The 22,896-nt window shown below is 37.0% G+C and overlaps 1 protein-coding gene across 4 annotated transcripts in view; it reads left to right on the top strand.

Moving 5' to 3' along the window:
• The window catches only part of Mtdh (metadherin), a 47,695-nt gene that overhangs the window by 15,866 nt on the left and 8,933 nt on the right, over window positions 1-22,896 (top strand). Inside the window, exons 2-8 of one of the 4 annotated variants that reach the window (XM_010619579.2) lie at window positions 1,473-1,557; window positions 2,271-2,447; window positions 3,801-3,866; window positions 5,282-5,518; window positions 8,587-8,676; window positions 10,978-11,076; window positions 17,337-17,461. In XM_010619579.2, coding sequence (XP_010617881.1) covers window positions 1,473-1,557; window positions 2,271-2,447; window positions 3,801-3,866; window positions 5,282-5,518; window positions 8,587-8,676; window positions 10,978-11,076; window positions 17,337-17,461 — 879 coding nt within the window. The remainder of the gene's footprint in view (window positions 1-1,472; window positions 1,558-2,270; window positions 2,448-3,800; window positions 3,867-5,281; window positions 5,519-8,586; window positions 8,677-10,977; window positions 11,077-17,336; window positions 17,462-22,896) is intronic. The other 3 variants (XM_010619580.2, XM_010619581.2, XM_010619582.2) reach the window with 3 other exon arrangements.

The following is a 22,896-nucleotide window of genomic DNA, read 5'->3' as shown; positions in this document are numbered from 1 at the left end:
AGCATCTGAATTGCACACCTTATTTTTTAAATAAATTTTATCCCCCCCCGCACACTTTAAAAGGGTATGTGGATGACCTCAACTTGTAATAAATAGATATGTCCTGTTATGGTAGAAATAATAAAGCAGCATGTTAAACATGAGGCATATTAATGATAACATGCAAAGAAAGAAATGGAGATCAGTTAGGACAATAAACTACTTTTAAACATACATATATATTCATATATACAGAGAGAGAGAGAGTCCCTTGTCAAAGACAATTTTTAATCACTGTTAACAGTTCATGTTACTTGAGAATATGTTGGTTGTCTTTCGTGCTTTGTGAGGATACCAAAATTTGCAGGTATACTGTATTATTTCAGGGATAATAAAACTCCAGTCATGTTAAGTGTAGATGAAGTTTTTGCCTCGAATATTTCTATCTGAGGTTGGTCTAGTCAGATGGTGTGAAACCCACAAATACAGAGAGCTAACAGTTTTGGCAACTTGTTTATTGATAGGAAGAGCACTTAGCTGTCATTTATTGCTTACTCAAACTGTTTTTGCTGCTTACTCCTCTAAAAGGTTTATAATTAAGATACAACCTCTTATTTAGCTGTACGCTTACTTTAATATAGTACACAATAACACATAGCTAGTCTCAAACAGCTGAGTGAGTACAAAGTATAGATAAGAACACTTTTTATGAACATTAATTCTCCTAAAAACATTTACCTAAATATAGAAAGCATAGCTTTATAGAATTTTTGGCAAGCTTTTGGAAGGAAAAAATATTAAGCAAAAAGGAGTTGGAAGACCATTCTAATATGTTTTTATCTTGTATTGTGTAGCTATTTTATCTTTATTGAATTGTTAAAACATCTACTGTATACAAATCTTACTTTTACATTGCTATATGACGCTGACAAAATAGTACTTGCTTTATAAAATTGATTCATTAATTTGTTATACACAGGGTTTATCAACAATGTGCTTTTATGCAATCTGAAAACCAAGTCAGCACATCATTTTCCTTCCAAACACTGGCTATGGGTTTTAATTTTATTGCTCTGAAAACAGTTTGTTTTACAGCACTTTTGTTTGTGCATGATATCTAAGAGCACAGGCTTTGGAGCCAGACAGACCTACTTTTTAATCACAACTTAATTAACTAATTTAGTGTGACCTAATACAGGCTATTTAGTATTTCTCTTCATGTCCATTTTCTCATTTCTAAAATGCGGTAATACCTTCTCCCTTGAGTTTTTTTTAAAAGAAATAAATAAGAAAATGAGAATAAAGTACTTAGCACATAGTAATCATTCAAGATAAATAGTAGTTTTATATTATTGCCACTTACTATCATAAGTTTTTAAAATCAAACTAATAAATTTAGTTGTCAGCATCATACATTTCACTATGTATTTTACTGACTACTACCTTTTCATAAACATAACAAAGTAATAAGTAACATTCTATTTTACTTTCAGTCAAAGAAAAATAAGAAGAAATCAAAGTCAGATGCTAAAGCAGTGCAAAACAGTTCACGCCATGATGGAAAGGAAGTTGATGAAGGTATTTGAGCAAGGGAAAGGACTCTAGAAAATTTTTAAATCTTTTTATTTTTTTAACCAAGTTGTATTATATAAAAGCTGCATTCATTCGTTTCACTTAATCCTATAGATCTTTTTTAATTACTGCAGATTTTAAATATAGATCTGTAGCATTGTTAGGAAACACTTTTGTTATAAAGATTAAGGCTCCAGTAGTGATTTTCCTGAAGGGAACTACTTTGAAATTTTAGGTCTATCTCAGTATTTTGAGCAGCTGAAAAGCCATTCATCTTGTCTTTGTTTCTTAAGTATGGTGTGGGCTTTCTTCATTATTCTTATATTTGCCATCCCTGGAAGGCTATGTACAAATCTTGAACAAGCCATTTATTATCATAAATTATTAAGCCCATTTATTAGGGACTATATATGGGTTGCTTTTTTTTTTTTCATTTCTATCCAGCAAGATAAAAAGATGTATCATGATTTAATTCTATCACTTTTTCTAAACCATAGAAAACAGATTAGATTTTTTAAATTTACTAGAATAAATAACAGTAGTTTGTTGCCTAACACAGCATAATGAGATTAGAATAAATTAAATTAACACTCTTGGTTTTTAGCCTAATACCTAAATTTATCATGATATTTTGTATGCCCCACCCCATTTTTCCTCAGAACTACAACTTTTTGGTTTTCCCCTTACTGAATAACATTTTTTTTCTGGGGCTATGTCAGGAGCCTGGGAAACTAAAATTAGTCACAGAGAGAAACGACAACAGCGTAAACGAGATAAGGTGCTGACTGATTCTGGTTCATTGGATTCAACTATCCCTGGGATAGAAAATACCATCACAGTTACCACCGAGCAACTTACAACTGCATCATTTCCTGTTGGTTCCAAGAAGAATAAAGGTATATTAGTGGAGCATAAGAGCGGTACATCAAATGAGACTCCTTTAAATTAGATGTACAAAATATCATAATGTCAAAATCTTTGAACTGCTACCATTGTGCTGATATACCCTTCTTCATGAGAGCGTGGTTTAACTAATACCAGCAGTGTTAATTGATACAGCTTTCCTAATGAATGGCTTATTAAGTTAAAAGTTGCCTTTGTGCCTTGAGTCACATGAGAAAATGATGTTGTTTCTTTTCCCTTTGTGTATTGCTTTGCCCTAAGTCCCTTGCACATCTCCATTTCTTACAGTGGATATTTACTAAATGGAATTACTTATCACCATTCTGCATGTTGGATGCTTTCATTCCAAAATGAAACAAGCATGTCCTGGTTAGTGCAGGGTGCATCTGCATTTATTATCACCCCCGCTTTTGAGAATGTTTGATACAACCAGACCAGAACTTCAAAAGTTAATTGAGCTGATGTTCCTCCTCCCAAGTGTTTCAGATGTCCCACTACCCAGTTCTGGTAGCCTCTTGGTCACAGTGTACATTGCCATCATTGGGCACCAGTCTGCAGAATGACGCTGTTCGACTTGTTTCAGAGTATTGGTTTATGTTCCTTTGTCTTTGTTAATGACCTCATCTCCCCATGCCTGAGTTGTTTCCTGATCACTTTCCTAGCCTTGTTACTTTTTACTGCCTTGTTTTGTATATTGTTGGAGTGTATTGCTGTGGTACACCAGTGATCTCTACTTACCCATTGATTTTCTCTCACTTATCAGCTGTGTATTAGTTTTTGTTGGTGATCCTTTTTCACTGTCTTGTGCATGCCTTCCTTGCTTGCACAGTCCTGTTTCATGCTTTCTTTTTAATGCATTGTGATCATTATACTTTTTAGTGTCAGAGAAATAGTATTTTTGAATTGAAATATTTATTCTCATCTCTTGCCATATTTTCCAAGTTCTAGTCCCAAATACTGGCAGAGTTCTTACATTGATGTGTTTGCTTCCAGGATTGTTGAAAAGGCAGCTGGTATGGTTGAGAGGTGGCAAAGTTGAATCCAATTTCAGAGCCCAGTTCTCCACTTAATACTTAAAAGAATCTTGATAGCCATTGAAAAATAACCCAATTTATATTTGGGCAATTTTCCATGTTAGTTGACTAAGAATATGGTAACTAGAGAACTCAGTTCCTTATGAATACATGAAATGTGTTATAAAATTGGCTTTTTTCCAGTTTAAGAATTTGGCACTTGAAGAAGCAATTATAAATAATAAGTAAAAATTTAAGCTGTATATTACTCCTAATTTAATGTGCATAGTGGCCTGTTTAGTATTAAATAAATTTTATTTCTATTTTAACCAGGTGATTCTCATCTAAATGTTCAAGTTAGCAACTTTAAGTCTGGAAAAGGAGAGTCTACACTTCAGGGTGAGAGAAAATTACATGTAACTTAAAGGCCCATCAAAATAGAAACTTACATACTTGTCTCTTTTCTCACACAGATGACACAGAAGGAAAACAAAAGGCTTAGAATAAATTAATTACTCAAGAAACAATCACAACTCAGAGATTTTAGAAAATAGGTAATAGGAAAAATCACACCCATTTCTCAGTTTGTGGTATGTTCCAGCTATATATAAAAACTTCCAAGGGCCGGAGATTTAGCTCAGTGGTTTGGTGGCCTGCCTTGCAAGCACAAGGACCAGTTCAATTGCATGCCTATAATCTCAACACTTGGGAGGCTGAGGCAAGAGGATCTCTGTGAGTCCCAAGCCAGCCTGGGCTACATAGTGACTTCAAGGTCAGCCTGAACTACCTAGTGAGATCCTGTTTAAAAAAAAAAAAAAAAAAAAAACTTCCAGTAATAATTTGTGTGCAATTTTTGTTTTTGCTTACATCACTTAAGCTAATAGAGAAGGATCATTGCTGGATGTTAGTCTAAAGTAGGGATATTCAGGATGATAGATTTTACCCCTGTGTATTAAGAAAAAGTTTTAGTTCTTAAATTTTTTAACTGCTTCCTTATATTGAGTAATATTTCTCAATAAATGGGACTATTATCTAAAGTTATTTTGGATCATCACAGATAGAAAATACATCTTATTTACTCAGTAAAAATGATTAAATTAAATACAGTGACATATAGCTGACCTGAAAACAGAAGTATTGTAGAAGAGCAAATTCAGAAATGAAAAGCACCTTCTCATTTCAGGCTTGTTCTCACCACTGTCAGCTTCCCTTGTGCCCGTGATTCTTGGTCCTGGCTACACATTACAATCACCTAGGGAATTTCCCCTCAGAAAGCCCCACAGGCACAGGCACGCATGCATAAGAAGACACATGATCTTCACAATCACATACATACACACGGTACCCGGGCTGAGGCTCCAGAGTCTGTATTTAAGGAATTTCTCACTTGATTTTAGTATGCAGCCAGGTTATAGAGTCACTGCCTTATACATAATACACAAACTAAGAAAGAACATATAACTTAGCAGAAGCTTTCATATTCTTAGTGGGTGAGTATTCTAAGTATACTAGAATTATGTTTCATTTTCTCCTATTTGCTTTGTTGTACTTCCTTTGATCCAGTCATTCTACCATAGAAAACATCACTAGTGTATATGTTATAGTTAGGTCCTCTATTAATTTTTAAGTTAGAAGGAAACCATGGTGACCATGTCACTTTAAAATTTATTTTTATCTTTAAGGCTTAAGCTGTTTAAAGGGTAGTAAGAGAAAAAAGATAATGCATATAAGCCAAGCAAGTGTAGAAATTTGAAAATATCCCGTTTTTAACAAGTCATGTACCTGTTTTTTAATTTTCCTTTTCTTTTCTTAAGTTTCTTCAGGATTGAATGAAAACCTTACTGTCAATGGAGGAGGCTGGAATGAAAAGCCTGTAAAGTTCTCCTCACAGATGAGTGCAGGTGAGGAGAAGTGGAACTCTGTTCCACCTGCTTCTGCAGGCAAGAGGAAAGCAGAGCCTTCTGCTTGGCCCCAAGACACCAGCGACACTAATGTGAATGGAAAAGACTGGGGAAGAAATTGGAGTGACCGTTCAATATTTTCTGGCATTGGTAAGAACTGTTAGAAAATTTTAAGTCTATTTAAAGTTGCTGATTGGTGTTTTTTTTAATTTTTCAAGAATGGAAAAAAATCCATCAAAAGAAAATTTAGTCATGCCATGCAGAAATGATAGTAACAATTAACTCATCTCAGATTCTTTGCAAGAAACAAAGTGAGAGCTAAAGTGAATAACATTTACCATTCATTCTTTACATAATGTTTTTGAATACTCTATCACATTTTATTATCAGCGTAGCTAACTGGTATAATTGTGTATTCTTGATGTGATGATACATTTGTGAGCAGACTTTGATTAACTAAAAATAGAAGTGCAGTTTATAGAGTATTTTATAGTCTGCAGAGTGCCTATTTATAATTAAATTTTCTCCCAGATTTTTTTTTTCCTCCAGATTTTTTTTTAAGACAGTCTTGCTCTGTAGTTCATAGCCTCAAACTCCTTTTCCCTCAGCTCCCAAGTGGTGGGATTAAGGCATGCACCACCATGTCTGGCTCTCCCAGATTTAAATAATAAAGACCAGTTTTTGAGAAGCTTATTTCTAGTAGCACTCTTAAGTTAAAAACAGCTTAATTTTCAGTGTGTGGGCATATATCAGAAAAGAAATCCATGTTGAATATGGAAAACTGCAAAAAGGGGAAAACCCAATTAGTATACCACCCAATGATAATGACTCAGTTTTATTTTTTTATTTCTTTATGATCTTTTCCGGTATATGATTTTTGTTTCTGATATAGCTCAAATTAAATATGCATTTCTGTTTTTCTTTTCCAAACACCCTCCTCCTAACATTGTAGCAGACATTTTCCTTGCTCTTTGGAGATGTTTTTATTTAATGACCCTATGATGTTTTGTGTAAGTATAGCATAGTTTACTTAATTGTTCCCATATTATAGAGGAATGATTTTGTTTTTCTTTTTACCAAATATTTTAGAGAATGTTATGCTGAATGTGTTTGTTTGGAAGTATTTCTTCAGTATAGATTTCTTGTAATGAGTCAAGTTAAAGAGAATATAAATATTTATAAGGATGTATTATGTGTTGTCAGTATTTTTTATTTTTTTAAATTAATTTTATTGTCAAAGTATTATCTAAGAGACTCATGCTCATACTCTCAGCATTAACATAAGTGCCCATTTTAACAGTTACCAAGGTGGGAGTAGTCTTTTTGTTTTCCCTTTCCTTTTTAGTTCGTCTTTTCTAATTTCATAAGCAAAATATATATACATATACATATATATATATATATACATATATATATGTATATGTATGTATGTATATGTGTGTGTGTGTGTGTGTATATATATATATATATATATGCATACATACATACATACATATATATATATTGCTGTGGTTAGCTTTTTTAAATCACTGATGAAGGGCCGGGAATGTAACTCAGTGGTTCTACCGCCTGCCTCGCAAGCGCAAGGACCCAAGTTCGATCCCCGGTACCAAAAAAAAAAAAGAAAAAGAAAAGAAACATTTTCCACAACATTTCTTGATCATTTCTGTTTCTTTTATGAATTATCTGTTCATGTTCTTTGCCATTTGTCAAATGGAACCTTACTGTTTCTTGTCCCTAAACACACAGTATTTTTCTGTTATACATGGCAGATAATTTTTGATAGTTGGTTTTAACTGGAGGAGCAGTACATGAAGGGAAGTTTTTAGTTTTTTAAGTAGAAAAAATTTCTTTCTTTCCTGTTAGCTTTTCCATCACTTTTGAAAAAGCTGACACTCTCACAAAACAAACTCTGGATTATTTACTAACATTGTTCTTAAGCTTGCTTTCCTCTCCTTCCCATGACATATATAAAAATTGTATAGAAATACCAAAATTTGTTTTGCAAAGACATTCTGTAGCCGGGTGTGATGGCGCATGCCTGTAATCCCAGCACTTGGGAGGCTAAGGCAGGAGGATCGCTGTGAGTTCGAGACCAGCCTGGACTACATAGTGAATTCCAGGTCAGTCTCAACTACATAGTGTGACCCTGTCTCAAAAAAACAAAACAAACAAACAAACAAGACAGTCTGTCTATAAACTTCTACCATAATTTTCAACAAAGAAAGCACACATTTCTGGGCTAAAAGCTCATTTCATAATAAAAGAAATGATCAGGTTCTATGAAGTAGTGTTAAGTTCTGTGACCTTTTGGGATACCTTGTAATTTACTTATAAATGATCTGTAATATTTCATAGGATATAGATTAGATGGTACTTGCTTAGTGTTGCTGCAGATAAAATTAAGCAGATCAGAGTTCCTCCCTGGATGAGCACCTTTGTTGAAATTAAGAGGGAAGTCTTTCAAATTAGATTTGCAGTGGTTCATGAGAGGAGGCGTATCTGGTCACATGGAGGTATATGTTCCCTTAAAATACAGTCCAATGTCACATAACGACAGGAATGATTTCTAAATCTGTACCATTAAATGATTTAAGGTTGTGTTAACATCATAGAGCATATTTAAACTAAGACAGCTACGATGTTGCTAGACAGTAAAATCTTATAGGACCACATACACAACTGCACTCAAATATAAGAAGTATCTTAAAAGCACTGAGATGGTCTCATGGTATCACTGAGCATAGACTCCCTGAGCAGACCTACTACATATGAATAGAATAGCTGCTCCAGCCTTTATGGACATTGTGTTAGTTATTTTTAATCTTTATGCACCTAACGTTTAAGTAGTTGTAAGGATTAGTTATAATAAATGTCAAATACCAACCTCAATGCCTGGCCTAAAGCAGTTGCTTAATTAAAGATAAATAAGGTAGCTCGGTTTTTGTGGAAAGAGCATTTTGGAAATTGACTGCAGTTCCAGTCATAGCTCAGCTGTTTTCTGCCCTGCAACTATCCAGCAGAGTTGCTGTATGGAATAGAGTAGGGATTGGTGTAAGGGGCCCAGCCACATAAGAGTCATTCAGGAAATAGTAGCTGTTGCTGTATTGATTCGAATTTCTAAGGTTAAATATTGTTATCATAGTTTTAAGTCTGTACTTGTCTTTCAAGTGTCATTGCAAATTGAAGGTTCCAAGTGACGTTCTTTATTTTAACAGCTGCTTGGTCTAGTGTGGATAGGGGAATGAATACCTCTGAACAGAATTCTGCTTCTTTTGCATCTCTCACACTTAACTCTGCTGTTTCTGGTATGTGAAAACAGTCTTTCATTTAGTTAACCAAAATATTTTCTTTTTAAATTAATTTTAGCACTTGTTATTTGAAAAATAATCAGCATCAAGTACTGCTATCAGCATAAATAATCCATAAATTAACTGGCAGAGACCTTTAAAGGGAACGAGGGAGGGCAAAACCTAAGTCTTTATATGCAAGTGGTTTAGTTCCTTCCTGCACAGGAGTAAGGATGTCTCTGTGGCCTGACGTCACTGGCAGTGCACTGGCACAGACCAGCACTCATGGGCAGCCTTCTTTCTAGGTCAGGATCACACTCTTCTGTTACTAGTGTACTCCTGCCATATCTCTGGTTGCAATTTGAGTTTTTATTTCTGTTTGCATTTATTCATCATGTGTTTATAACCAAGCCTTTTAGGTTGTAAGGACCCCCACATAATAACTACTTGGAATATGTTGGTTTAGAATATACACCATTTTTAATGAACTATCAATTCAGCATTACTTAACTTGGTATGCCTTTCATTAATCATATAAAAGCTACATGTATTTAACAAACAATACATGAATGGAGGGGGCACTAGTTTGCAGTGCTTGGTTCAAGTTGGAATTAACAGCCTCAGTTTACTAATTGTATTCCACAGTGTTTGGTGTGACTAGTCTAGGATAAGTGTTGGCACATTTTTCCTGTAAAGGGCCAAATAGTAAATAATCTAAGCTTTGTGGGCTGTACTGTTTCTGTTGCAGCTACTCAGCTCTTCCATGGTAATAGAAAAATAGCCAGAGATAATGTATAAGCACATAATTGTGTCTGGTTCCAAAATATTACTCTTTTGATTTTTCCCCCCAAAGGGAAGTTCTATTTGGCTTGCAGTGATTTTTTTCCAACCATTTAAAAATGTAGAAACTATTCTTGACTTGTGGACCATACAAAAACAGGATGGTTGAATTTGGCCACCAAGATCACAGTTTGCCCCAGGTTTCCTTGACCACATTTCCTTCAGTTCCAGAAGTGCCATTTCATTGCTTCCTCCTTTGGTGACTTTGAACAACACAGATGCTGTTCTCTTCGTACATTGAGGACACAGCAACATGGCTGCTGAAGTAGCAGAGTGACAAAAGTGCTTCTAAGCAGCTAATTTGCTAACTATGTACTACTTTTGTAGGTTATTACATTTTGCATAAATACGTATAACTGTTTTGAGTATGTATTAGTAGAATGCTAGTAAGATCATCTGTAATGGAGTGGAAATTTATATATTAGTGAGGACTCTCGGGGAACAAATGATTCCATGTTAGTCTATTGTACTAACCAGGGGTCTTCCCTTCTTAACCGTTTCAGTGGCTCTGTATCCAAAATGAGTATCAAAGTTACCTGCCTACTTTTGACATGTAGGAAAGTTCTGATTCTAAAAGTTTGGGGTATATATAAATACACCTGGTGCACAATCACTGCTTTCATTTATATTCCAAAATGTATACATGGCTGTAGAGCAAGGAGTTTCAAACCTAGCATCCATGATACACCCCCAAAACTATATGCAAACTTTGTGTGAAGTTCTGGACTTTTGGCCACCATAGCATTCATCAGATTGCTAAAGGGCCTACTATTCCCTCACACCCCCAAAAAGACAAAACTTGGGATATTCTGTGTTCTTCAGTGTTCCTTAATTTTCTGAACTTCTAACAGCTCTCGTGTGTCTGTTCTCTGGCTCACCTCTCTAGATGATCGTTGGTCTGTTTCTTTTCTTTTTTTTTTTTTTTTTGTACCAGGGATTGAACTTGGGACCTTGCACTTGCAAGGCAGGCGGCGGAACCACTGAGCTAAATCCCCGGCCCCCATTGGTCTGTTTCTTTAACTTTTCTTGGCCAGGAAAGCTCTTGCTAACTCAGACATTATCTAGTTCTTTCTTTGAGGGTGCTAAGGATTGAGGCCTATCCTGAAACACCCCAAATGAATGACCAGTGACCACGTTTCATTTGTGCTTTACTACTTGTCACTAAGAAGGAAAATAAAACAACTTTATTTTGACTTCTTGAAATTGGTTAGATAACCTAGTTTGAAGTATATATTACAAGACAAAATCTAATGGATTAGTAAAGGGACAAAAAATTTCTGATCAGTGACTACTATCAGATTTAATCTAAAATTATCCTCAATTCTACTTTTCTTTTTAACTTAACTCTTTATAATGTCTAAATTTTTTCTTTTAGGAAAAATAAAAAAATAAAGTCTCCTTGTGCAAAGTATAGAACTATTGTTATGAAACATTAGGAAATTCCATTTTTAATTTTATTGCATTCATTTTTCATTTAAGGTTCTACTGCTGAGCCAGTTTCTCAGTCTACCACTTCTGATTATCAGTGGGATGTTAGCCGTAATCAGCCCTATATCGATGATGAATGGTCTGGGTTAAGTATGTCCTTTTAAAAATTATCAGTTATTTTTCTCAGAATTTTCTTTTAGCTCCCTGAATTCATGCCTTATGTTTTAATCCTAATTTCTCACCTTTATAAAGCTAATAGTAGTATAATTTAATACCAAATGTACTACTTGAAATCTGAGTATTGAATACCTATAGAATTAAAACTAAATTTTCATAGTGATTGAGACAGTATTTAAATATGAAGTCTTATAGTTACTCTGTAGTATTTCTTTTTTTTTTTTTTTTTTTTTTTTTAACAAATGGTCTATTCTGTTTCCTGTACCAAAAAAAAGAGGATAGAGTACACACAGGACTGGCTTTGGATTTGGGAAGTGTGCGTGTTTTGTGGTAACAGAAAGCTGCTTTCTTAGCTTAGTTTCTAGTAAGAGCGTAGAGAAGATTAAAAGGTAAGAATCATTTAAAAAGAGGAAAGGAAAAGGAAAATGGCTTTCATGTTCAGAAAGCTTTTCATGTAAAAATAAAAGTATCTGGAGGTTTTTTTAAACTATCATAACTTGAGCCGGGGATTTAGCTCAGTGGTGCCGCCGCCTGCCTTACAAGCAGAAGCCCCCAAGTTCAATCCCTGGTACCAAAAAAAATAAGATAAAAAATAAACTATCATAACTCCAAATTTCAGAATTTAGTTCTTTGAATTGTATTTCACTTTCTTTTCTTTTTTTTAAAGCACTTTTGTGCAACCCTTTGGGATTTCCCACCAGTTTGCTCTTTCTTTTAAAAAACAGTACAATTTTTAGAGGGTTTTTTGTACCAATTGGAAATAATTTAATTAAAAAGAAAATATTCTCGTGATGTAATATAAGTAAAATATGTATCTCTTTGGTGCATTTAAAACAAAACAAAACTTGCCGGGCATGGTGGCGCACGCCTGTAATCCCAGCACTCGGGAGGCTGAGGCAGGAGGATTGCTGTGAGTTCAAGACCAGCCTGGACTACATAGTGAGTTCCAGGTCAGTCTCAACTATGTAGTGAGACCCTGTCTCAAAAAACCAATAAAAAAAAAAAAAAAAAAAAAACTTTTCTGTAGGGTTTTTTTGTTGTTACTATTTCTGTTTTTGGTATTGGGAATTGAACCTCAGGACCATCACATTAAATCACATTCCCATTCGTCTTTATTTTAAGACAGTGTCTGCTAAGTTACGCAGGCTGGGGTCAAATTTAGGATTCTCCAGCTTCAACCTCTCAGTCTGGAATTACGTGCATGAACCGTCACACCCAGTACACTTATTCTTTGATATACAGAGCACCTCTTGCAGTGCTTTATACATACATGTTAGTAGTAGTAATAATGATGATAAAAGTAAGCACAGGACTGTGTGCCAGGCACTGGTCCAAGTCTTGCATGTTATTGGTTCACTTAATACAACAATTCTATGCAATAGGTTTTTTCTCCCTACAATTTCCAGATGCAGAAACTGAGGCAAAATTACCTAACTTTTCCCAAGCCATACAGCTAATTAAATAGTCAAGGGTGGTATTCAAACCTTGCTAATCTGGCTCCAGCTTTCGTCCTCTTTACCCGCTCCATGGAACAGGCTTGATGCTGCTGCTGTGACGGTAAGCTTGCGCCACAGTGGTTGAAGCACAGTAATTACAGGTTAAGGGTGAAGAGACTGGCAAGGTCGATTTGGGAGGGCCATATTGTAAACTGCCTTCAATTGCTGCTGAAAATTGGGGAGGTGGAGGTTAGAGTCCTGGTTTAAAAGGTAATGTCTGAGTTTTGATCCTGACTCTATCTAAAATACAGAATCCCATATTGCTTGGACTTTGTCACTTATTTTGGAATCTAAATTAATTGAGCTATATAAAATGGAACAAATACATCTTTCAACAAACTAAGATTTTAGTGAAGTACTAGATAAACATAAAAACTCTCAGTAAATTACAGAGTAGCATATAAATCCAAGCTCCACAAAGAATGGTCTGCTGTATGCAGAGCAGAATAAAGAAGTGATTATAGAGATCATAGGAATGATTGAGGAAAGCAGCAGTGAGATCTTGGGCTGCTGTGGGTTGAGGTTGTGGAAAACCAAGCAAATAGGGCTCCAGGCTTTACCACTGGACAACGTAGCTCACTTTTTTTTAGTACATGTGCTGCCAAAGTGAGCACTGTTAGCTTATTGTATTAGGTGCTTTAAATATGAAAAAAACATGATTAACTGCGAACTGAGAGATTTTTAAAAACGTAGTGCAGAATTCTGTACTTAAGTAATATGTTTGAGGAACGCCGTCTTCCTCAAGTTTGTCTCTGTTGGTGGTCTTAAACGCTAAACTCATTTTGTCTTAATTTTATCTTCCGTGTTGCCATTTTAGTGTGGCTCTTTTTTGATACTGAGTGGATTTAATTATTACAAGTTTATAGAATGTTATTTCACTTTTGAGGTTAATTTACAGAGTATGTTGTTAGCTTTACATTTACAGTATAGTGTGATATGGCTCATATATTCTCTCTGTGGTTTAGATTTAGATACCATTAAATGACAGAGGCATTGAATATGCCCAAATTCTTGAATATAAGGTCAAGATGCTAAAATGCAGAAGGTGACCTTTTTTTTTTATATACCGAGGATTGAACTCAGAGCCTTGTGCTTGCAAGGCAGGCAGAACCACTGAGCTAACTCCCTAGCCCCAAAGGTTAAATTTTTAAAGTGAATGTTAATCTATCATCTTGACCACAGAAGAATTAATATTATTATAACCCTTATAGAAAGTAGGTGTTGAGTAGGACTTTATTTTTGTTGGCCCACAGAACTGAATGAATGAATTTGGGCTGGGGATTTAGCTCAGTGATTCTGGTACCTGTCTTGCAAGCGCAAGGTCCCAAGTTCGATCCCCAGTACAAAAAAAAGAAAGGAAGGAAGGAAGGAATTTGTTTTAGCATAGTGAGGTTAGGTTAAGAGCATGAGGTTTCAGGATGGATTACCTGAGTTTGAATCTTAGATTTCTTGCATTTGGCCATTTGCAAGTTGCATGATCATTCTCTGCCTCAGTTTACTCATCTGTTGAGATATTAGCTCCTCCCCCACAGTTGTAAAGATGAAATGAGTTCCTACACATAAGCAGTGAGAAAGAGCACTGCCTTGAGTGTGGTCAGGGTCTGGTGCCTGCTGCTGTCCTTCTAGTGCCAGAATTAGTAGTCTACTTGAGGTTGATCAACATCGCCTGTGTAAACACTGAAGAGTATTTAACTGTACATAAGCATTTTGTTTTACTAATGTGATTAATTTTGAATTAAGTTCTGACAGAAATAGCTGGCAACTAAATGGAAACCAGCAATGGATGTTTTAAGTACTTAACTAAATTTTTATCCTTCATCACCACTTCCTACCATATTTATTCATAAAATGGCCCAGATGCTAGTAATATTGTCCATTCGGTTGCCTAAATTTTTTGCTGCTTGATAGTTTCTTTTTTGGCAAGTGGTCTTAGAGACATAGCTAATGGACAACAGTTTCGCAAATCTGGGTTTCTTAATGTTTAAGCAAAACTCATGGCAGCTCTGACATTTGATTTCCTTAATAGTATTGTTAATGAGTGCTTGATACACTATGACAGTTGGTTCCAAACACCTAGTAGATCCCTTTGTACTTGTAAACATTATTGTACTTCCAAGACATATTAAATGTGTCTTGCTGAGAAATTCATCAGGGTTATGAGAAATAAAGTCCCTGATTACATAGTCCTAATAGCTCAGAAATGGCGTTCATGTAATTACAATAATTACCATTTATTGAGCACGTACTGCATTGCTGTGAACTGTATAATCCTCCCAGCATAAAGTTGGGATGTAGCCCATTAAGATTAAGGAATTTAGCTGGGCATAGTGGTATATACCTGTAATCCAAGTAGTCTAGGAGACTGAAGAAGGAGGATCACAAGTTTAAACCCAGCCTGGGCAACTTAATTAGCAAGACCGTGTCTCAAAATTTTTTGTTTTGTTTTATTTTGTTTTGTTTTTGGTACCAGAGATCTAACTCAGGTCCTTGCACTTGCAGGGCAGGTGGCAGAACCACTGAGCTAAATCCCAGGCCCCTGTCTCAAAATTTTAAGAAGGGCTAGTGATGTAGCTCAGTACAACAGCCCCAGTTTCAATTCCTGGCACCAAAAAGAGTTCAGAAATTTGACCAAAATCACATTTTTTGTTTTTGTTTTTCCAATATGGGGGATCAAACTTAGGACCTTGTGCTTTATGCGGCAGTCTCAGTGCCATGAAGCTAAATCCCTGGCCCTGGAAATCGTACTGTTACTAAGTGATGGGAATATTCAAATGTACATCTGTTGAACAACTGTAAGGCCCATGCTCTTAACCTCTGTGTTAACACTATGTGCTACTAACTCCAGATACCCACTCATGCTAGTGACTTTGAAATGCAGGGAAGACTCCCTTTTTTGTAACGTATTTTGCACTATAATCACGTACTCTGTCTGTCCTCCCCTGGACTTACCAGTCTCCTCATCTTCAGTCTCTCCCTGTCCTCTACTGGTTTTAGCTCCCCTTCTTTGCTTTTCCCTCTGTGATGAAATCTATCTCTGTTCTTAATTGTCTGGTATGCTTCCCTGTTTCCATCCCCGACAGATAGACTATGTATGTGGGGAGGGATTCTCTTACTGACTTCTGTTATCTCTGGAACCTACCCGGCTCCAATTCTAATACATAGTAAGTGCTTAATAAGGGTTGAACAGATGAAATTCCTGGAATTCCACTGTTAAGGTACCTGTTTATTAATGTATTATTTTCTTCTGTCTCTTCCTCACATAAATTTCGGTTTTTGTTTTGTTTTGGTTTTTGGTTTTTTGAGACAGGGTCTCACTATGTAGTTGAGAGCGAACTGGAACTCACTATGTAGCCCAGGCTGGTCTCGAACTCACAGCGATCCTCCTGCCTCAGCCTCCCGAGTGCTGGGATTACAGGTGTGCGCCACCACGCCTAGCTCTCACATAAATTTGGGATCATGCTATGCAAATAGTTTTGTCTGTGATTTTCTTTTCTGTGTGAGCATTTTCATGGATTAGTATATGATCTTCCAAAACCCTTCATGAAGATATATTATATCATCTTCCCCCAAACAAAAATAATAAAGAGTTCACCTGGAGAAAAAAAGAGAAACCATAATAATAAAAGTAATACAAGATGAGTCCTTTTAGGTCTATAGTATGTTAATTATGTATGGCATTATCCTAAGAATAAATCAGTGGACTAGAATAGAGATTCCGAAATAGACTGTGTATTTGAAAAAATTAATATTTGATAAAAATAGTAATAGTTATGGGAGACGATTGGATTTTTGCAGTTAAATAATGTTAGGACAACCATAAGGAAATAAAGCCTATCCGTAGTCATCTCAAATCATCATCAGTAAAACCTGATCTTACAGGAGATATGTGTGAGTCAGAAAGGAATTCACTTGGACAGCCCCTTGTTTCCAGGATAAAGCCAAAGAATGTTTCTTCTTTTTAGGGCAAGTCAGTGATAGCTTCCCAAAGAAAGTAAAATTTTAATGCCTCCTGGATGAAAGAAAGGGATTTGGAAATCTGGAATTAAATTTATTTTTGAGACAAAGATGTATAAAGCCCTGAAAGTGATGTAAATGCTTTTGAAATAATCAGATAACAGGATTAATCTGGAAAATTCAAGAAGGGTACATACTAAGCATTAAAAGAAGTTATAACACATTCTCTCAGGCCTGGTAAATCTGAAGAACTTAATCTTGAAAAGTTCATAAGGATGAGGGAAGAGTAGTGTCAAACAACAGGTTGAAGAATATAATTTTGGTACTGCTGTTAAAGATTAATTTTGTACCAAAAGTTTTTTGGTACCAGGGATCAAACTCGGGACCTTGCATTTGCGAGGCAGGTGGCACCACTGAACTAAATCCCCGGCCCTTGATCAGTTTTTTAAATGTGATTATTGAAAAAAAAGAATAGCCACATTAAAGATGGACAGTGAAAAGAGTGTAAACTCAGGAGACTGAAAAAGGAAAAGAATGGAATTAAGTGATTAAATACAGTACTAAATTTTTAGAATACCTTAAAAATTATTTTAGCCATAAGCCTAGCAGAATTTGGATAAAGGCTGTTACCAGCATGTTATCTTTTTTTTTTGTTTTTTTTGATTGCTCATGAGACAGAAGAACAGTGGTTTTAAATTGCAGCTTAATTCACCATAAAGAATTATTAGTTTTCATTTATGGCAGAAATGATACATCACTAATTAAATCACACTTAAATTTTAGATGGTCTGTCTTCAGCTGATCCCAGCTCTGATTGGAATGCACCCGCAGAAGAGTGGGGGAATTGGGTCGATGAAGAAAGAGCTTCACTTCTCAAGTCCCCAGAATCAGCTCCTGAGGATCAAAAGGTAAGGTATTAGCAAGTGTTTGTTATAAAAGAGTGTGAAGGGGAAGAGCTGGATCACACAGGCGGAGACCATTAGGAGTGTCAAGAAGGAGGGCTGGTTCCACCGCCTGCCCCACAGGGATAAGGTCCCTAGTTTGATCCCCAGAACCAAAAGAGGGTCAAGAAGGAGACAGTGAACAGAAGAGTAGGTAGTAACATTAGAACTGAAAAGCATCTCTGAATTTGCTTCCACATAATTTAGGCAGTTTCATTAAAAATCTTGACATTAGGGCTAGGGGTGTAGCTCTGTAGTACAGCACATCCTTAATAGGCAGGAGACACTCAGTTCAGTCGCCAAGCATGGTGGTGCACACCTGTAAGCCAGCACTCGAGACGCTGAGGCAAGAAGATCTCTGTGAATTCAAGGCCAGCCTGGGCTACGTAGTGAGTTCCAAACCCAGCCTGAACTACACAGTGAGACCCTTCTCAAAAAAAAAGAGAGAGAAAAAGATGGACCAGAGATTTAGCTCAGTGGTGCCACCACCACCTGCCTCGCAAGCACAAGGACCCAAGTTCAATCCCTGGCACCAAAGAGAGAGACAGAGAGGGAATCTTGACATAGAAACCACATGTCAGGAAGTCGAATGATGAAGGGACAAACGTAGTTTAACAAATACGAGTTTTTTAAAAATAAGTTCGGATAGGAATAGGGAAGTGACAGTAAATGATAGCAACATATGGTACCAGGAAGGGTTATGTGGAGGAGGATGTTGTTGTTATTTTGAGGTACTGGGGATCCAACTGTGGTCCTTGTGCTTTCGAGGCAGGTGGTGGAGCCACTGAGCTAAATCCCCAGCCCCGTTGTTTTTAATGGTAGATTTTTGTGTAAGGTTGGCAGACTTGTTAGGAAGGAGCCGTACAGTACAATCTGATGCAGCCATCAGTAATATGGAAGTAAAGTTTAAAGGAAGTGATGTTAGATGGATTAGTATATCCGTAAACAAAAAGGAAAGGGATCTACAATAAAGTAAAACATTAAACATGCAGGACAGAGAGTATTTGACTAATAGAATAGTGTCCTGGAGGAGGCAGGAAAGGATGGAGAAACCATAGGCACAGATGGGTGGGTCAGTCATGAATCCACTATTTAGAACTTCTTTTGTGTCCACCCAACCAATTTTTTTAAATGTGTGGGAATCCACTTAGAAATACTTACATGATCAGCCGGGCATGGTGGCGCACGCCTGTAATCCCAGCACTCGGGAGGCTGAGGCAGGAGGATGGCTGGGAGTTCGAGACCAGCCTGGGCTACATAGTGAGTTCCAGGTCAGACTCAACTACATAGTGAGACCCTGTCTCAAAAAACAAAAACAAACAAAAAAAAGGATACTTACATGAGTGGTATATCTTTCAGTAACTTCCTTGTCATTAAGCAAGCATGTTTTTGAGATTCTGTTCATATTGTTTACTGTAGTGGTGGAGGCTGGATAAAGGAGAGGTACTAATGGGCGATTGAGAGAGCAGAGACTAAATTTTGTTTTGTTTTTTTTGTTTTTTTGTTTTTTGTTTTTTGAAACAGGGTGTCACTATGTAATTGAGACTGACCTAGAACTCACTGTGTAGCTCAGGCTGGTCTCGAACTCACAGCAATCCTCCTGCCTCAGCCTCCTGAGTGTTGAGATTACAGGCATGTGCCACCACGCCCAGCTAAGCAGAGACTAAATTTAAAGGGGTATAATAAACAGGCAATATGAAAGTTGAGGTGGGAAAAAATCAGTGTGTTTTTGGTTTTGTTTTTGTTTTTTCAATACCAGGGATCAAACTCAGGACCTTGCACTTGCAAGGCAGGCACAGGGCCACTGAGCTAAATCCCTGGCCCCCAAAATGAGTGTTACATTAGGCCCACAGAAGCTTTCTAGTACTCTACCTTACCACAAAGAAATTGTTCAGAGTCTGTCAAAAAAAGGTATGCACACTTGAGGAAAAGAAAAATAAGTGTCTGGAAGCTAAAGGCCACTTTGAGCACCTTTTGTAATTTTCATGCTGTCTCAGTAAATTTAATGTTAAAATATTTATAGAAGTTTTTCTTTAGAAAGCTTGGTGGTATGGTTGTGCATGCTTATAATCCCAGTACTCACTGAGGCAAGAGAATTGGTAGGAGTTCGAGGTAAGCCTAGGCTCCATAGCGAGTTCAAAGCTAGTCTTGGCTACATAGTGAGTCCCTATCTCAAAAACACAAGAAAAAAAACATTTAATTAAAAATCCAAAATAAATTGTCAAAATGTTAGCTTTTTTATATGAATTAAAAGATGGTAAAGCATTGATTTCAAATTTCAACCGCATTAAAAATAGTATTTAGGGGCCCGAGGATTTAGCTCAGCGGTTTGGTGGCCTGCCTTGCAAGTACAAGGACCTGAGTTCAATCCCCCGTACCAAAAAATATATATATTTTTTTTTTTCCGGGTGTGGTGGCACATGCCTGTAATCCCAGCACTCGGGAGGCTGAGGCAGGAGGATCGCTATGAGTTCAAGACCAGCCTGGGCTACATAGTGAGTTCCAGGTCAGTCACAACTACATAGTGAGACCCTGACTCAAAAAAAAAAAAAAAACAAAAGTTTTGCCATGGAGAAATACGTTTTGTGGGGGTGATGGCATTCTAGTGGGCTGAGAAGCAAACTGAAGAATATTCTCCATTGGGTGTGCCAGCTCATAGGGTATTTTATTTTTTATGAGCCTACAAAGCACTTCATGGTAAAAACTGCTACAGAAGTTGCCTCCGCAATTGTTGGGCTTAAAATTGCTTAGTCGAGTTTATGCCATTGTTTGGTTTTTCCATCTGTTAGTAATTTCTATAAGCTATTTGACATTACCCAAATCATCCTACCACTGTGATGCTGAGCAGAGAAATAGCAGTTACCCAGTTTCTAAGGTAAGTAAGGGGAGCATAGGAACGAAATTAAGTTGTCTCTGAGAGCAAGCAGAAAGTTTCCCAGAGTTTAACTACATGGTATATGTGAGGGGCTGGGGATTTAGGGATTTAGCTCAGTGGCACCATGTCTCCCTCACAACCACAAGGTCCTGAGTTTGATTCCAGCTACCAGAAAACAAAAAACATGGTATATGTGAAGCAGTATCAGAAATACTGACTTATAGTTCCAATTTGGTAGGCATTTCCTTGGCATACAAAATGTTTTTTTAATGACATTCCTTTTCAAACTCAGTTTTTTAAGCTAGGCCATTGAGTCATAGATTCATATCTAAGAAATGATGTACAGCATAGTAAAGAAAAACACAAATATCGAAAAGCAAATAAAAAATACACAAAGCAATTTCCATTCATTTTGCCCAATTTCTCCCAGTTACCATTGGGAGAGCAAGTACAATATCACGGCCAGGATGGTGACGTTCATGTAGTCCACGATACAGCATTTCTGTCACAGGGGTATGTTGCCCTCCTCTAGCCCGCCTTCCTTCCCTCCTCACCCTAACCTCTGCGGTCCCTTCTCCGGCTCTACAGTTCTGTCATTCCAAGGGCATCATCCTGGCTGTGGGCAGTGACACATTACTGTAGTCCCAGCTACTCAGGAAGCCAACGTAGGACGGTCCCAGAAGCCCATGAGTTTGGGGACAGCCTGGGCACCATAGCAAAAGATTTGTTTTTAAAAAAGAGCCAGGAGCCGGGCATGGTGGCTCACACCTGTAATCCCAGCACTCAGGAGGCTGAGGCAGGAGGATCGCTGTGAGTTCAAGAGCAGCCTGGGCTACATAGTGATTTCCAGGTCAGTCTCAACTACATAGTGAGACCCTGCCTCAAAAAAAAAAAAAAAAAAAAAAGAGCCAGGGATTTAACTCAGTGGTTCCGCCACCTGCCTTGCAAGCTCAAGGTCCCGAGTTCAATTCCTGGAACCAAAAACAAAACAAAAAAATATTGTATTTCAGGATTTTATACTATGTCGATTTTTAATATTGGTGGGTTGGGGGTGTTTATTTTTTTCACTCAACAGACTTCTCTGGAGATTGTCAGTTTATTCTTTTACCACTAACTTGTACATTTTTGTTGCTGAGATTCCATGTTCTGGGTTTACCTGAGTTTAACCATTCTCCTGCTGACGCATTCAAGTTGTTTTCAGTTTGGTTTATTATAGATGACACTGCCAGGAGACAGTGTTGAGAGGTCTTTTGTAAGCGTGTGTTCATTTCCCTGGGCTAGACATGCAGACTGTCACTTCTAGGTGGTGTGGCTGCATGTGATAATTCAAGAAACTCTCAAAATATTTTCTGAAATGTCCATATCACTTGATGTGCTCTTGGACCATGTTTGGATGTCTTGTAAGCATTTGCAGTTGTTAGTGTCTCTTCTTTTAGTTATTCTGATAAGTAACCGCACTCATTGTGGTTTTGATTTGAATGTTCCTAAGAGCTCTGCTGTGGAGAGCATGAAAGCCTGCTGAATAATGTCCCTGATATAAAATGGAGTTTGTCTTGCCTCTCTTTGTTCTGTATTAGAGTATAGTTCCTTTTCTTCTGAGTATAGTTCCTTTTCTTTTGTTTGTTGCAAAATTGCATGCGCTATATCATGTATTGAGCTATGCCAAATAAGTATTGATCACGAGCTGATCATGCCTTTGTGGTTAGAGAAGCATAAGTCATGTGTAGCCTGTTTAACCTATCATGAATAGCTCCGTTGCTGTAATAGACTATATTAGTTGTTGTACTTCCCCTATCGAGTGCCTTCTCCTCAACTTCAATAAAGTCCTCAGAAGGATCCTAACTGTTGCGTGTCTCCTTGCTGGCAAGCGGCGCGCGACACTCTGCAGTGTTGAATATTTTTCTATGTACTGCTCTGACATCTGTTTTATCTTTGATGAACTGTCTATTCATATTTTTGTATGTTTTCTAATTGTGTTGTGGTTTTGTTATTATCTTTCGTGTTCTTTGTATAGTCTACCTACTAGTTATTGTTGGAACTACCATATCTCCCACTCTGCAAACTGTCAGTTCATTCTCTTAGCAGGATCAAACTAAACTTCAATGCAAGTAGCTCTGCATTTTCTACTCCACATTAAAACAGAATTATGAGGCTGGAGATTTAGCTCAGTGGTTCTACCGCCTGCGCCTTACATGTGCAAGGTCCTGAGTTTGATCCCCAGTACCGAAAATAAAACAAAACAAAACCAAAAAACCAGAATTACCTGGCGGGGCATGATTGTGTATGCCTGTAATCCCCCACCCATTCAGGAGGCTGAGGCAGGAGGATCCCATGAGTTTAAGGCCAGCCTTGGCTATACAGTGAGTTTAATGACAGCCTAAACTATATAGGGAGCATTGTTTCAAAAATAAAAATAAAGGGCTGGGGATTTAGCTCTGTGGTTCTACCACGTGCCTTACAAGCACAAGGACCCGAATTCGATCCCCAGTACCAAAATAAAAATTTTTAAATTTTATTTAAATTATAA

This window comes from Fukomys damarensis, unplaced genomic scaffold (genome assembly GCF_012274545.1).
Source record: "Fukomys damarensis isolate Sample0158 unplaced genomic scaffold, DMR_v1.0_HiC HiC_scaffold_5, whole genome shotgun sequence".
Lineage (NCBI taxonomy): Eukaryota > Metazoa > Chordata > Mammalia > Rodentia > Bathyergidae > Fukomys > Fukomys damarensis.
This window is presented reverse-complemented; position numbering and strand designations above follow the sequence as displayed.